At 41.7% G+C, this 16,288-nt stretch overlaps 3 protein-coding genes across 4 annotated transcripts; 2 read left to right on the top strand and 1 right to left on the bottom strand.

Moving 5' to 3' along the window:
- Window positions 1-264: 264 nt before the first annotated feature.
- LOC133893141 (small ribosomal subunit protein eS21-like) lies at window positions 265-2,440 on the bottom strand. The gene is made up of 4 exons (XM_062334107.1): window positions 2,361-2,440; window positions 1,612-1,690; window positions 1,389-1,521; window positions 265-669 (listed from the first exon to the last, which is right to left on the bottom strand). Exons 2-4 carry the CDS (start codon window positions 1,659-1,661, stop codon window positions 607-609), a joined length of 246 nt encoding a protein of 81 aa, XP_062190091.1. The 5' UTR covers window positions 1,662-1,690; window positions 2,361-2,440; the 3' UTR covers window positions 265-606.
- Window positions 2,441-3,221: 781 nt separating this feature from the next.
- Window positions 3,222-3,899, top strand: LOC133893601 (protein RALF-like 22). The gene has a single exon (XM_062334665.1). The coding sequence runs from the start codon at window positions 3,285-3,287 to the stop codon at window positions 3,669-3,671; it is 387 nt and encodes a 128-aa protein (XP_062190649.1). The 5' UTR covers window positions 3,222-3,284; the 3' UTR covers window positions 3,672-3,899.
- A 2,774-nt stretch (window positions 3,900-6,673) lies between these two features.
- Window positions 6,674-15,731, top strand: LOC133891923 (probable histone-arginine methyltransferase CARM1). 2 transcript variants are annotated; one of them, XM_062332635.1, is made up of 15 exons: window positions 6,674-6,923; window positions 7,076-7,147; window positions 7,835-7,940; window positions 8,510-8,653; window positions 8,768-8,871; window positions 8,953-9,051; window positions 9,131-9,200; window positions 10,143-10,239; window positions 11,152-11,206; window positions 13,194-13,277; window positions 13,978-14,055; window positions 14,157-14,260; window positions 14,374-14,546; window positions 14,634-14,794; window positions 15,356-15,731. In XM_062332635.1, the coding sequence occupies exons 1-15, from the start codon at window positions 6,732-6,734 to the stop codon at window positions 15,434-15,436; spliced, it is 1,620 nt and encodes a 539-aa protein (XP_062188619.1). In that variant the 5' UTR covers window positions 6,674-6,731; the 3' UTR covers window positions 15,437-15,731. The 2 variants fall into 2 exon arrangements, with proteins under 2 accessions (XP_062188619.1, XP_062188618.1); XM_062332634.1 differs by having other exon boundaries at window positions 7,832-7,940.
- Window positions 15,732-16,288: the final 557 nt, after the last annotated feature.

Below are 16,288 nucleotides of genomic sequence, written 5' to 3'. Positions count from 1 at the left end.
GAGTGAAAACATATTAGTTAAAAATAAGAGTGCTCGTTTAGTTGTATTAAAATGAGTGAAAACATATTAGTTGTATTAAAATGATCTAAATTTTTGTTGAGCTTGATTCAGACAAATTCTCACAAAATTTCAAATTGAACCGAATAAATTTTAAATGAATTCCTGCCGAATTTTATCTGGTTATCACGATATCCACGATTTTACAGTAACCGTCGGCGAGCGATTTTCTAAGTCCAAACGGTTTTATGAACCTTGCACGGTATACATAATTTCAAGGGTGAAAAGCGTCTCAAATATGAAGCTTCAGTTTAACTGTGTCACTTGCATTACTACAGTCGAAGGCAAGCAAAAACTACTATTTTGTAGCTGAACTGCTGATCCTTGGGGCATGGCATACAACACAGACAACGTGCATCGTTAAGATGTAAGAACAGTAACCCAGGTGCAGATCTGGACTATAGAGTAAATAGGCATTCACAGGTGTAACTTAAGTCCACGCTTTCATCATACCCAGCATAGGTAAGACAAACAACCATAACAAATTCTTCATCTGTTACTCAGACTTCATAATGATCTAGTCAAGCAAAACCTTCCATGCAAATTCATCTACTGCTTGATCTCAGCCCTTTTCTTCTGCCACAGCCTGTCCAAAGAACTGTCATCGTCTCCCTGCAAAACCAATACAGCATAAGAACATCAGACAAGATTGCAGAAACAATCATTGTAGTTTAGCCGTTGAGTAAGAATGTAAGATCAGTGCTTAATTGATCACAACATTCACACAACACACCTTATCAGTTTGCTCTTTTTTCATCAGAAAGTCAGATCAAATCATGCTGAGCAACTGCAAGAATGCTAATGCTAACCCCCATCCAACCACATAACTAACCCACAAATTTTCACCACAAGAAAAAGGAACTGTCAATAACAACATTTTTAGACCATCCTAGATAAAACTTGTTACGGTATAAACACAAGAATTGACGTAACATCACTTTAACGATGATGTCAAAGTACCAGTTGAAGATTGGGATCACCTTCAACTACACATGATTACTGATGACTCCATAGTCAATGACTCAATGTATCAGGTAAAAAAAGTACCAACTTATGTAAAAGGATAGTTCTTTGCCTTGCCTTTTTAACATTCAAAGATCACATAACCAAAACAAAAAGGATCATACTAAAACCTTAGAAGCACTACACAAGTTCAGCTTGTATCACTGAGTTCATCATCATATTCCACATTATTAACCTAAGACCAAGACAACACAAATATCACTTATGTCATGAGAATGATCACACAGAACAAACAACAACCTGGAATGTAAGTCTTCTCTAAAAAGTAAAAGCATACAGGTACTGTCAGGATAGCAGGAGTAAAGTACCTGAGCACGGACGAATCCAGAGAGAGCAAACGTGGTGAAGCGACCATCATACAATCCATTCTCATCCAAGTGCCCAATGTTGATCTGGACTGAGGCATGGTCCTTGGCAGTGATGATCTTGTTCGTGGCAGAGCTGCAAGAACCAACATGGAACAAGAATGAGGGTTGCCGCATGGCATGCTATCTCACAAAGGTATTGCACAAAGAACATGACTGCACATACCACTTCCTGGGGACATAGAGGTCCACCATCTTACCCTCCTCGTTCTGCATGATGGCGAATGGGGGATACGGTAACAATACTGATATTCAACAAAGAAAAGACATTAATCAATTAGCAACAGAACTAATTACAATGGATGCTTCTATCAAAGATAACTCTATACGGTACTGCGCTAGTGCTACGGACGAAATTCTAAACAGCCGTGAAGTTTCATATGGTCTATTCCAAGAACCCAGTACCAACCACCAAAATCCATCACAACAAAGCCCTCTCACCCAAACAATTAGCAATACCAACCACCAAAATCCATCACAACAAAGCCCTCTCACCCAAACAATTAGCAATACAGGCCCAGCTATAACCTTTTAAAGCACTCACATTTCATGTGTGAAGAAGCAGTTAAGATAAAAAAAATGCATAAAACAACTACACATATTCTTGACATTTAGTCGCAATCACAATCACACTTCACTCGTGCAGCTCTACAGAGAAGTGCGAGTGCTTCTAAGCAAACATGAGTAACCTCACTAATTATGTTCTTCCACGCATCAGACAGTAGCAAGTACACTAGCAGCAACTAATCGATGCAATTGCGCGAACAATTTTCACAGATCCGAATCAGTACAAAAGGTCGAAAACGAAACTTGCAAGGACAACACTTGGCCAGCAAAGTGGCGTGCGATCAGGGTGAGACGAGGACTATAGAGATAAATAATGGGGAATTCGGGGACGACGGAATCACGTTGTACCTCGGCAAGGTGGAGACGAGATGGGTGCTGCGACGGCGACGGCGGCGTGACGAGGCAGGGAGGAGGGTGCAAAGTGGTCGGGATCGGTTTTATACGTGAAGGGATTATAAACCCTAGACCTTGTCCTGGGTCTTAAAACAGTTAGAAGTCTGGGCCCATTGGGCCTCCCTGGATAGTGTTGGGCTTTCTTTTGGTTTTTTATATTTTTAAAATAAAAAATACAAATATATGTGTCTGTTTTTGAAAATTGCAAATCTAGACTTCTGTCACCCGTTGCAAATAAAAAATAGCAATTTTTTTAGAGAGCTAGATGATAGCATCATCTACACCATATATTTTTTTTCATAATTTTTATCATTATTTCTACAGTGTTCTGAATTTTGAGAGCATTGAAACGTAATATTTTTATTTGTAATTTTTCAAAACGAGGCTCATATATTTGCAATTTATTACTTCTTTCTTTCACTTCTTATTTTCTAATTTTTTAATTAACGGGCTATTATTGAGGCTATTATGAAGCTTCCATGTTTGCATTGACTTTATTTGGGAAACTTTAGCACTTCAGTTTATCACCAAATGATGTTGCAAGATCCTGTTGTATGGGTTAGACAGAGAAAAGAAAATATAGAAGAGTGATTATACTGTGTAAATAAGGTTGAATTGACAATCATGGTCCTGTTGGTGCAAGCAATTTTTTGGGGAAAAAGAAATCTAGTTAGTGGAAGCCCAATCCTTAGCAAGGGCTGGAAAGCCAAATGGCAGCTAGAGCCCCAACATGTCAATCTGATCAATCATCTTCGTCGTCTCTCGATTTAAAAACCTCTCCCCCGCGCGCGTCCTTGCCACACCACGCCTCGTTCGTGCTCACATTCCACAAGTCCACAAGCTCGAATCGAGAGACCCCGGGCACGTCCGGCCACCACCATGGCACGGCACGCTCCGCTCCTCTTCACCGTTGTCGCCGTGCTCGCCGTGGCCGCAGCGTCAGCGTCGGCCTACGTGCGCGCTGCCGACGCCGAGGAGCTGGTCGTCCGGGGCGCCAGCGTCATCGGCGACGACAGCGACGAGCTCGGGCTGGGCGGCATGGCCAGCAGGCGGCGGCTGGACGACCACAACGGCACGAGCACGGACGCCAACGCCACGAGCACGGACGCCAACGCCACGTCGGCGGGGTACATCAGCTACCTCGCGCTGTCCGCCGACCGTGTCCCGTGCACGCAGCGCGGCGCGTCGTACTACAACTGCCAGCCCGGCGCGGAGGCCAACCCCTACACCCGCGGCTGCTCCGCCATCACGCAGTGCCGCGGCTAGACGGGGAGTGCAAGATTACTGCTCTGCTTTGGAGATTCTCTTGGATCCGATGAGTTTAATTGAAGTTTGCCAAATCTTTTTCTGCAAACTGTTGCTGTTCTTGCTCTAATAATTACGTTGTATTTGTGTGATGTTTGACCATACATGAGGTGATCAATTCTTACGACTGTCATCTTTTTCTGCAAACTGTTGCTGTTCTTGCGCTAATAATTACGTTGTATTTGTGAGATGATTAATTCTTACGACTGTCATTAAATATTGTGGCGCTTTGCCGCTCCGTTTAGCTTTGCTGCATCGGTTCTTGGAGCCATTGCATTTTGTTTGTGGTTTTACATCCATTGTAGCTTTGAATTCGAGCCCAAAAAACAAAAGAAAAAATAAACCGTCTTAATCTAAAAATTATTTCTTACAATCCATAAATCAAGCTGTACTACGAAATCCAATAATTTACAAACTGATAGGAAGGAACTTTTTCACATAATCCAAGCAAATAGAGCATGAGTCATGTAATACAAGTCCAATGAAAGTGAATACATCGTTCGTTTAGCCATGCATGACAGAACTGAATGTCCCAAAAAACGAATCGCTGAAAATGCAACACTGATTGGGTTCAGGAAAACTGAAAATGCAGTAGTCTTTTCTTTAAAGAAAACAGATCCCCTTCTCCAGGATTTTCATTGAAGGACTTTTAATAGGACGTGCGAGACCAGAGGTTCAAACCCCCCATCGGCTCCCTCCACCCTTAGAGGTTTGCCACTGGACTATAAGCCCGATCGCAAAAAAGTGCAGAAGTCTGAACTCTGAAACTACGCATCGGCCTGGCAGCATCTCCTCCCTTGTGCGCCAACACAATCTTCGATCAGTAATTCCTCGTAATGTTACCAAGTATCGTTTTAATCTCTTGCCTTTAAATCCAATTACCTCTGCGCCTTGTCTGTTCAGTTCTAGACATGTAGCCAGTGCTCGACCGTGCCAACAATGACCACAATGGAGCTGTGACGAACGTACAGTACCCTGTCGCGTCTCTACATGGATCCATCAAGACCTTCAAACTATGGCTTCTCCTAATCAAGGTTGGTTGCGTTGTTTGAGTGATTCCGCTGCTTGATCAAGGTGCTCGGTGTTTTGGGTTAAGGATCAGTGCCTAATTCATGTGCTTAAGATGATAACAAATTGCAAGAGATAGACGATGAGATTGGTCAGCTCGAACGGCATTGTTTGCACGTTTTCTGCGGCATGTCCTGCTTGACGCGCGCGGACCTGGAGGCACGTTTGGTTGCGCATTTGCAGCCATTTCTGACGATTTTGCACTGGTAGCTAGCGATATCAAACCTATTTTTTTTATATATAGGATCAACGATGTTGTTGTGAGCTGCAAACAGCAGTAGAGCTGCACAAGGACTGGTGTTCCACTACTTGGATTAGCGTTTGACCCGGCTCAGAATTAGGACATGTCAACCACTAAACGCAGAATGATATGATGGAGTGAAAGATACTCGCTGCTCCATATAGTTTTGTTTAGTAGTAACGATCGACAGTTACCAGGTGTTGGAATGAAGACTTGGAAGTTGGATAGATGTTTATTGATCCAATCATGGAGGCAAGTTATCCACTGGGATCGTAAGCTGCATTTTTATTTCTTTCTTTTTAAGTAGGAGGCTCCAATACGTGTATACGGTTTGGTAGATCTGGTAAGAGCGTCTTTGGATGGTTTATTTATTTCTTTCTTTGCATGACTTTTTAAAGTTTGCATTTCTTTGAAAAAGTTCTGTAACTAGGACACTTGGATCAAAAGGCATGTCTACTCGTTTAGAAGGCCCAAAGCCCGGACAAGCCCACAGAAAGGAAATCACAAATGCCCTTTCCACATGAAAAACACACATGGGCGGACTCGAGAAAGGCCTAGCCAGAGCCTGTGCCCTGTTTAAATTCTTGTTTTTTTAGTGAATTTCAGTAAATTTAGTTTTTTTTGAAGTTGCAAAAACCCGGTCTTATACCCGACTCATTTTTTTTTTTTGCTAGATCTGCCCCTGAACACAGACAAGGACTAAGAAAAAAAAATGGAAGAATATTGTGAGTCTTGTACTCCCTGTTCTATTCATGTGTTTCGCCGTTTCATTTCCACGACTTTATTATGCTTCCATCATTAATGTGTTTCAAACAGATCCTGACTACAGTGCATGAGAAAAACATGATACGACGAATTTTGTTTGATTTTGGGAGATGATTTTTGGTTACCAGGAAACCACTACATATATTGCATACATGCAACGCTCGTGTCACGTAAGAATTTGCTCAGTTCTCCCTTACCTCTTTGGGTTAGCTCAAATACAAATGTTTGTACTTCGAATCAAACAAACCCAATAACCCAAATGTCCAGAAAACACAACTTACAAGTTACCCGATTAAGGAATTTTTTCTTTTTTATATTTTTTAAATCCAAAAATTATAAATATATGTGCCTGTATGAAATTTTGCAATTTTATAATTGTCTTTTTTTCTTATTTTACATGTCATATTTTTGTCTAATTTTTTTTTGAGAGCCAGATGAAACCACATTTTTTTTCATAATTTTTCATGACCATTTCGATAATTTTTTAAATTTAGAGAGCATTATAACACTGTGTTTTTATTTTTAAGTATAGATTGCAAAATTTTAAAATAAACATATATATTTATAATTTTCGGATTTAAAAATATAAAAATAAAAAGACTCCAATTAAGACGGAGGAATTTAACAAACTCGCACGGTTTTGAAGTGACAAACTCGCACGTGACATATATCACTGACCCGTGGCCCAAACGCTCGTTAGTCTGGACTTTGGCGGCGTGCCCTCCCGCATATAAAAAAGTACTAAAAAACTGCACTGGTACAGGTCGCGACTGTGCAGCCTCCGGTCCACCCACGCGTACAAACTGCGAACCGCAGCAGGTCGCCCTCCACGCGAGCAAAGCCACCCTCCCGCCCCCCAAAACCCTAGCCCCGCGGCCCCCGCCCGCCTCCGCCCCCCCCCCCCCCCAAACCCTAGGCGGCCTCCCCGATCCCGGGGTCAGAGCGCAATGGCGTCGCCGGACGTGTTCCCCAACGTCTCCTTCTCCGACGTCTCAGCAGCCGCCGCCGCGCCGGCGGCGGACGGGGCCACGGCCGCGTTCGGGGTCAACGCCGCCACCGGGGGCCCGCGCCTCAGCCTCGTGAAGACTGGGAAGCCCGAGGTGGAGCCGACGGTAGAGGTCGACCTCTCCGACGGGCAGGTAGACGCCGTGATCTCAGTGGAAGTGATTTGGGGGAAGTGGAGTGGCGCGGTGTGCTGTCTCTGGGTGTCATTTGGCTCGATTTGGTGTGGTTTTGGGAGGTGTGTGCGGCTTTCATGCGATTGAACAATAAATTATTTATGTTTTTGCAGATATTTAAACTGGGGCCGAGGGAGTGGCTGTGCGTGAGCGACGAGTCGGAGGCCAAGGCTGGCGTGGAGGAGGTACTCTTCTGTTGTTTCCACGGGTTGTATGTTAAATTTGTGCTTCTGTTTGGTCGAATTGTACATTCTGCACTGGGCTTCCGATGTAAGGATGTAAGTGTTGCTTGTGCAGTTGTGCTGACCTTGTGGAATTACTAGTTGCGTAGCATAACACCAATATGGCAGGTTCCATTGCATTGCATTCAGTTTGCAGAACACAATTTTTCTGGGCATATTCTCTTCCAATCCCGACTAAATCAATACTAGATGAATAGGGCAAAGCTGGAAATCCCCCCTTCTTTATATAAAATGATCAATATTTCTCAGTGTAGTTGAATGTAGCTTCAGATCTGGATGACAAGTGTACATTGGAACTTTTGTTTCCGTCTGCAAAGGATATGTCGATGCTTTTGACAAATGAAGCATGGAGCAGTTGATAGTACTCTACCTTTCCTGAAATAGAACCTAAATAACACTTCGAGAAGCGGTTTCTTCTGTTCACATGACAAAGGTGCATGCATGATGTTTAACACTCCTTTTCCATTCTTGCTGGACTATTAACAACTTAATTCATAAATCCCTTACTTTGGACTGAAGGTAAAGTTAATATGTGAATTTGAATATCACTGTTTGTCCTTGTACATTAGAACTTTCTTGGGGTGCATATTAAATGGCTTCATGTTAACTCTCAATTCTTTGAGGCAGAAGTCATTTTCAAGAGCAATTAAAGTTGTTCTTAGGACAGAAGCTGAGAGCACAGCCTTCTCTTTAGCTTTTCAACGATGGAAACACCGAGTGATTAGTGGAAAAGCTGGTTTGTCCTTTCATTACTTGTTTCGGATAATTTCAGTAGCATGTTTTGTTGCATTATTTCCGAGTCATTACCTTAATGTTAGTTTTAATAGCCACATACATAGCACTAATTGTATCTCTCCATATTTGCATCATATAAGAGTGAAACAATTGCCCTGAGTACTAGTGGATTTTAGAGTACATACTGAATTGCACAGTGGTTTCAAACGCTCATCTAACGTACAATCTGATAAAATATCAGAATTTCATTCCCGTACAAATTCTAATTGTGCCTTTATGATGGAATGTTGTGTTACATTCACAGAACCAGCACATTTTTTGCTTTGTGTCTGCGCAGACAGATCCACCAGAGAATATCTGTCATTCTATCAATCAGATTTAGCTGTGTTTAATTTGATGCGTTTATTTTGGAGAAGCTGCATGAACACTCTAAACCTGCAGAGCTTTAAAACGGAAGATAAACATACATCAAATATGTTGTTCGCATAACTTATACCAACAGGGATGCCACAAAATTAACAAATTTCCTTCTCTCTAATTCAAGAATGCTTATTGGTCCTTATATGACAGGCGAGTCGTTAGAGAATGGATCAATCATTGCTTCGAAAAGCAAATTTGATGTAAAAATTGAGGCATCGTCAGCAAAGATGTATTTCCACTACTATGGCCAGCTATTACATCAGCAAAATATGTTACAGGATTTTGTGAGGACAGGTCACATTTTCACCGAAAGTTCTCAGTTCATTCTATTCCCCTATCCACAGAATGTCATGATACTCACCTTTCTGCGTAAATATTAATGAGATAGTGCACATTCTTTCCCTTCAGGAACATACTATGCTGCTGTAATGGAAAATCGATCTGACTTTGAGGGTCGAGTTGTGGTCGATGTTGGAGCTGGTAGTGGTATTCTTTCGCTATTTGCTGCCCAGGTGCACTTTAAACTTCCGCTATCTCTCTTTCTTCTCTGTCTGATATAACATGACAGATGGTGTTTGGTATGTTAATGTTAGGCTGGTGCCAGACATGTCTATGCAGTTGAGGCATCTGAAATGGCTGAACATGCTCAACGCTTAATCTTTGGTAACCCATCTCTTGGACGGCGGATCACGGTTTGTTTTGTATCCCTTGGATCTGAACCCTTTTTTGTTACCTTTGATCTCAACTGATACTGTACCCCCTCCTGACTAGGTCATCAAAGGCAAAGTCGAGGAAGTTGAACTTCCAGAGAAAGCTGACATACTGATTTCCGAGCCTATGGGTATGGCACTCCGTTATATTTTCTGCAGTGTTTCGATCGTTTTTCTCTGATATCTCTGTAGATATCCTACAATCCTGTTTCTTCTGCCTGTATGTCGTACATTAATGTCTTGTTATGTATTATGGTATTCACAGTTTTTGCAGGTAGGTAATGAAAATATATCAGTAGGTTGCTATCATCTGTTTAACCTATTTGTTAGAATTGTCTTCCATTTTACAGGTCCTTTGTATTAGCAGTGGCCAGTTGGTAATAGCCTAGGATAAGTGACAATGATGTCACTTTCATTAGGCACCATTTATTGAGTCTATTGGAGAGTTGAATGCCCAAGCTACACCAGCTGATATTTTTAATGTTTCACTATTATTGCTTGAGTCTGGGAATGTGATCTAGAACTTATTTCCTTGTTAATACACCTTTTGGAACAATTTTGATAAGACTTTACATTTGCTTGACAATAAACTAATTTGGTTAATTGGTAGAAAAATGTGGTTTTCTGGATGTTGTGGCAGTGCCCAAACACCAAAGACTCAGAAGCTATCCTACATCACTGTTTAACTAAAAATTCTTAGTTTATATTTAAGTTTATACTATTTTCTAAAATATTGTAAAACCAAAACGACTTGCACAAAAATGACCATTCTCCAAGTAATATAGAAATGCGCAAAGTATTCCATTAAACATAGTCAGGCATAGTCATGCTTGGAAAGATTAAATATTTTGAATGAATCAAGTATTTAAATTTAGTCTAATCTATTGTTTTTGACAGAAGAATCATTCATTTGTGTAATTTATTTTACTCACTGGATTAGTAGACTTTTGTGTACAAAATTCTAATTTTGACAGTCTACTTAGAATTTTTTTAGGAGTAATAATATACCATGATCCACCTTTTTCTATATTAGATAGTCTGTTAGTGATTTCTTTGTGCTCCATTGCTTTTAGGAACCCTTTTGGTTAATGAGAGGATGCTGGAGTCCTATGTTATAGCTAGAGACAGATTCCTTGCTCCAGATGGTAAAATGTTTCCAACAACAGGAAGGTATGTATGCTATCAAGAGTTATATAGAAAATTTAAATTGCTCTGGGATCTGGATAGTCTGCAGTTGTTTTCAATTCACTTGTTAAATCAAAAGGCAATATGGTTTCCAACTATTTGCATGATTATTTATTGTGCGCTTAATTAGTCATTCTTTCCATTTCATCAGACATTTCTCAACTGGCTGTTTGCATTTAGTTTACATCCTGCTTGTACTACCTGTTTCCTGGATTTTCACCTTTACACAAGTTTCTCTTTTTTCTATCCTTGTGCAACTTCACAACATATCGCATTGTTGGCTTCTCTCCCCATGGCTTGGGAATGTTAAAATATTTGTAAATCGTCAAAACATTATGTGTGTCATGCAGTAAGAACTGTTATTGAGTCACCAAAGTACATATGTGTGTCGTCTTAGACTTGGAACATGCTATCCATTTCTCCGGTTCAGTTACATGTATATACTATAGCAAGATTTGCTGGCGCTTTGCTTCCTAAGGTTCTGAGATATGTTTGGACCTTGTAGTCAGACCGGTGGTTTGGTAATGTTGTTTTTTGCCTGTTGATAATGAGGAGTCACATGTATAGTCATTCAGTTTGACAGTATGCACTTGTGGAGTTGAAGTCATCCTAGGCCCATGGGAAACCCACATTGAAAGGATGCCATTTGAATGTTCTGATTCAGAGTCTTTAGGGTGGGATTGGAATGTGATTAAGAGATCATATACTGTTCTTTTTCAAGAAGGAAGCGAGGGATCTTTTTTGGAAACATAGGAGTTTAATGTTTTTACAATCAGTCTAATAACATTCCAAGTGATGAGCTCACAGTCAATGCATATAGTTCATTGGTTCTTTTTTTGTTCGGCCTTTGGTATTTCAAAATTACTCATTGCTATTTGATGTCTTGAATATTTCTAGGATTCACATGGCTCCGTTTTCTGATGAATACCTTTATGTTGAAATGGCAAACAAGGTACTAAATCCTCGCAAGTTTTTCCTTACATTCTTGTTGTCTACTACCTTTCATGATGCTTTGTTAATATTATTGTAAACTAGCATATGCAAATGCAACTATGGAGTTCATTTTTGCTGTAGTGTATTTACTTTTCTGTTCTTGTTGATCCTTAATATAAGAGGGAATAACACCTGTTCATGATGTTGCATACTCAATCTTTCTTATTCATGAGATCTGCGAAGAGCTGAAGGCTCGATTTCATGCGTACAATGCTTTTAAGTAGCAATATTGCCTTGACGGGGGCTTGAAGTCCAGTGTTGCGTCACTAGATTAAAGTGTATACAATGTTCGTGTAGACGATCGTCTAGCGCGTCTAGACGATGACTAGTTGCTAGTCGAAGCCTCGGCGTCCAATCTAGGGCCTAGACTCAACTCTAGATGGCTAGACCGTATAGACGGTCAACTCTGGTCAAAGACGGACTAGTCAGTGAATCTAGACGGTGGTTGGATGCGACTAGTCAGCTACGCGCACAACTAGGCTGCCGTCTTGGCGATGTAGAGTTTGGCGCCTGGTCGATCCGCGCAGGAGGTTTGTTTTGGCCGCGCGTGGGACCAAATTTCGGCCACGAAACTATTCCCGCACCGCACAAAACCTAAACTAATCCATCCATTCCCCATTCGTCTCTCTCCTCTCCTCTCATTTGTGGCAGCGCCGCCGGTTGCAACCCCCACGCCCGCGCCTGCGCCATCACCTGTGCCGTCGCATGCACCCACGGCCTCGTCCGAGCCGTTGCTGGTCACCTAAGCCCATGGCTTCGTATGAGCCGTCACCCACGGCCACGTCTGAGCCGTTGCCCGTTGACGCGCCCACGCCATCGTTGGCGCTTGCACCATCACCCGTTTGTTCCGCAAATCCCCTGCCATAGACAGGTACTAGCTCTAATCCTCATATCTATGTATCCTCCTCCATCGGATCTATGCTCTACCTCTACTCCCCTCAGACGATGCGCTTCAGCAGCCCGCGCTGCGACTGCCACGGCTGGCTCTGGCATTGGTCCAGAACCCGCAACATGGGCATCGTCTCCTTGTGTGTGTGGTGTGTGCTTTGCTCTGCTTCTTCTGTGTTATGATGATCATTGATTGATGAACTAGAGGACAATGGATGTTTGAAGTTGCATTTCTATCTTTAGAAGGTATGCCTCAAATCTCACTTGAAAATATATTTATTTGCATTTTTGCTGCTAGAGTACAAACTCGTCTAGACTGCCTGGTCGTCATCAGCCTAGCCGCTAGTCACAGGGTGACTGACTGTCTATGTCTAGCATCTAGGTGAACATTGAGTGTATATGCGGACATCCTTAACTTATCTGAAGCATCACAGGGATTTTGAGCCTGTCGAATTGCTGTAATCTTTTGTTCATCTTCCCTTTTGATAATTAATTGCAGAAATAAAGCCTCGGTTGATCTTTAGGATCCAATTAGCCACCCATCCAATATTAAAAAATGTCTATGAAAAAACCTCCCTAGGGTTTCAATAAGGAAGATATTGCTTGTCCATTCTTTCTTTTATAGTTGGGGCGTTGGGCACTGTCGTCAGGATTTAGTGAGTGTACACACACTCAACTTAAAAATACATCAGTGTGCTGTCTTAAACTTGACACGGAGCTAATACAAGAAAGCAACATATTTGTCATGTAATGGGCACCAACTGCCATCTTTGGCACATTTGCTAGGATATTTATGTTTTTATCTGGTAACCTTACTTTGGCAGCACTTTTGCTTATCGATCATTGATTTGTTATCTATGTTGCCATCTTGTTCGCTTTCCTAGCAGTGTTCTATTCGTTGTGAAAAGATCTGTCTTTTTGATTATGTTGTTTTTTGACAAGGCAACTTGGGACACTTTCTCTTTGTGAAGTAATTATCTCTTGGCGTGTGTCTTTATTTTAGTCCCAGGTCTCTCTCATACGGTGCAGTCTAATATTTGGGTTCTGTGTGCTTGCAGGCTCTCTTTTGGCAGCAGCACAACTTTTTTGGTGTTGATCTTACACCTTTACATAGTTCAGCATTCCAGGGATATTTTTCACAGGTTGCTGTTATTATGATGTTACCGGCCATTATCATGTAGTTAAAAGTTCAACTTGTATGCAGCTAACAATGAAAATGTTGCAATGGATGTTTTTGTGTTTCCAAAATATTATTTTCAGCTACTTTTGTTGACATGTACCATCTAACTTTATAGGTTACCCTGAAGTTGCATGAACTTAAGTTTGGTTGATTATTGACTCTTAGAGCCAAGGCCCAAGCTAGTTTCATCTGCTCTTTTACTTTGACCTCTTGACTTATTATTGGATAATTTAGAGGGGCATAAATACTTCTTAGCTTGTGTTATGATGAGTAACTACTATTCTCTGCTGCCTATATATAGGCTTGTAATTTGAAACAATGGACATATATAGGAGGTAAATATGACTACTGAATCGCTAAAATTAATCGTGTTCTGTTTCTGACTTATGATCTATCATAGAGGTAAATATGAATACTGAATCACTAAAATTAATTGTGTTCTGTTTCTGACCTATGATCTATCCTATAAGTTTCTGGCTGTAGTGAACAAGTCTTCTGGTTTTTCTTCTATTATTCTTGCCTTGTTCTGTGCTAGAGTTCAAGCACAACATTAAGAATTTGTGGTTTTTATTTAGTACCTTGTATACGACCAAGAGTGAGCATTGTTGATCTGAGTGACTACTTTCTTTACAAATCTAAATGCTTATTCCATTTTCATGCAGCCTGTCGTGGATGCATTTGACCCAAGATTATTGATTTCTCCGCCTACATATCATACACTTGATTTTACTAGCATGAAGGTAAAAATGCAGTCCGCGGGATGAGATAAAAATTACATGTAAATCTTCTGTATGTTGTGCTGGTTTGTTGAAAATGTGACATGCTAATCTTTCTTTTCCAGGAAGAGGAGCTCTACGAGATTGACATTCCTCTGAGTTTTGTAGCATCTGTTGGCACTAGAGTACATGGGCTAGCCTGTTGGTTTGATGTATTGTTCAATGGGAGGCCAGTATATCTGTCTATATTTGTTATTCTCCATAGACTAGTAGTATTGCAGAACTGCAGTATTTGTTTTAGATTTGTTTTCCTTGCCTCAAACCTGCTATGTTCTACTGCAGCACTGTGCAAAGGTGGCTTACCACTGCTCCAGGAACCCCTACCACTCACTGGTACCAACTGAGATGTGTACTTTCACAGCCATTGTACGTCATGGTCGGCCAAGAAATAACAGGTCATCTTCATCTGGTAGCCCACAGTGCTCAAAGCTATACAATATACTTGACGATGTCAGGTTGGGCATCTTTTGTAATTCGTTGTCACTTTTCAATCTTTTGTATTTGAAGCTTAAGCTCTTGTTTTATCTTGATCTTACTTGAAGCTAAAATGTGGGGTGTGGGTGCGGAACAAGGTGGTATCCTACAGACATCCACTGGAAAACTTGAACTGAAGGAGCCATACTACAGGTTGTCTCAACCACAATCCTACATGATGCCACAAGATCAACAGGAGCAGCAGCAGTTACCATCTTTGCAACCGCAGGTAAGATGCACCTTTGTTTTGTAGCAATAATTATTTGTTAATTCAGCCCTTCTAGGCCATCGTTCAGGATCCTGTACCAGTAGTCAGTTTGGAGTAGGGACCTTGTGTACAGTATACTCCATTGATACATTCATACGCTTTCGCAAGGCTTTCTAATCGAATTGGTATTCTAACATAAAGGTACTTAGGAAAAATCTAACCAAAATGATAATGATATATGTTGGGTACTGTGGTATTCGTACCATAGTTGATGAAACAAATGTGTAAGGATGTACATGTTGCAGTACTGAAGTAACGCAACACTGGCACCTGTACAAGACCAACACAATGGACAATATTAGTTTGCCTGGCCTTTAGCCACTGCTATGGGACCGTAGATACCCAGTGATTAGGGTCCCACACATCGAGTGTATGTTGGTAGGTACTAGATAGATATTTTTCATGAGAACTACATATGGTTGCGTTTGGTGTTACAATGGCTACTTCAGCTTTCAATTAGCATTTCCTTACAATTTTTGTAGCATTCCTATATGGTATTTGTAACATTTGTACCGCAAACAGGGATCTGAGCAGCAGATGCAAGAAGGGCTTAGCCCAGGCATCACGATAGATCAAGTAGACCAAGACTGCGGCCTTCACTAGATGGCGTGGAAACCTGGGTTGCATGCTTTGCTTCCAGCAACGAGCTCAGGTCTGTACAACAGTGTGCTCCGTAGCCGATGCTGTTAGGCGTTAGCGGCCACAGGCTAACATCCCATTCGAGGTGTACGAGATCATTCCTGAGTTGTGCAGCTGCAGCGGCTAATTGTGCTCGTGTCTGCTCCGTTATTTAAGAGGGAGTCAAAAAGCAATTATGAAGTGTATTTGGTTTCAGGTACAGTTGTATGTTGTCTTATATTTTTCTTGTTTTAGAAATTAATTCACTTGATCTCAACCATCCTTGATTCAGTTGGCCAGTACATGCTGCATATGCTCTTGTGGCGGTGTATCTGATAATCTGAAGGTATGGACACGGCACAAATCCGATCCGCCCCACAGCCTGCAGCAGGTTGGAGGTTGCTTTGGTGCGTAGTGGCATCGTCCGTTGAGATGCCCCTTGGTCGAAATGAGCAGAACCGAGGGCATCAACCTGCTGGTATGCAGGGTATGTTTGGTTTCTTTGCCTATTAGTCTTTTGGTAAGGTTTGACGAGACAAACCTTGTTAGGAGAGCTCAGAAGTAACGAAATACTAGCTCACTTGTTCAAATTCAAATCAAGCAAAAGATGCAACACATTTGTCCTCTAATGGGCCATTGTCCTCTAATGGGCCAGAGAACCATATATGCCCGGAATATCCCCATCCCGGCCTGCGTTGGGTGGCCTTCCTGCTGGTCTTCTGTCCGGTCGTACGCTGCCACACCCCCCACCCCCCCGGCGCAGCAGGACTACCCCGCAACGACTAGTCTCCCCGCACACCGATCGATCGACGAGTAAAAGATAGTGGCGACGTGGGC

The sequence above is a fragment of the Phragmites australis genome, chromosome 15 (genome assembly GCF_958298935.1).
Source record: "Phragmites australis chromosome 15, lpPhrAust1.1, whole genome shotgun sequence".
Classification (NCBI taxonomy): domain Eukaryota; kingdom Viridiplantae; phylum Streptophyta; class Magnoliopsida; order Poales; family Poaceae; genus Phragmites; species Phragmites australis.
Note: the sequence above shows the minus strand (reverse complement) of the source record. Positions and strands in the feature narration are given on the sequence as shown.

Bases quoted from the DNA above. Each gene is read 5' to 3' on its own strand.
- LOC133893141 (XM_062334107.1), bottom strand. From the start codon at position 1,661: ATGCAGAACGAGGAGGGTAAGATGGTGGACCTCTATGTCCCCAGGAAG. The intron at 1,522-1,611 runs GTATGTGCAGTC...TGGTTCTTGCAG, and splicing joins CTCTATGTCCCCAGGAAGTG to CTCTGCCACGAACAAGATCA. The intron at 670-1,388 runs GTACTTTACTCC...TTGGTTTTGCAG, and splicing joins CTGGATTCGTCCGTGCTCAG to GGAGACGATGACAGTTCTTT.
- LOC133893601 (XM_062334665.1), top strand. From the start codon at position 3,285: ATGGCACGGCACGCTCCGCTCCTCTTCACCGTTGTCGCCGTGCTCGCC.
- LOC133891923 (XM_062332634.1), top strand. From the start codon at position 6,732: ATGGCGTCGCCGGACGTGTTCCCCAACGTCTCCTTCTCCGACGTCTCA. The intron at 9,201-10,142 runs GTATGGCACTCC...CATTGCTTTTAG, and splicing joins ACTGATTTCCGAGCCTATGG to GAACCCTTTTGGTTAATGAG. The intron at 14,261-14,373 runs GCCAGTATATCT...GTTCTACTGCAG, and splicing joins GATGTATTGTTCAATGGGAG to CACTGTGCAAAGGTGGCTTA.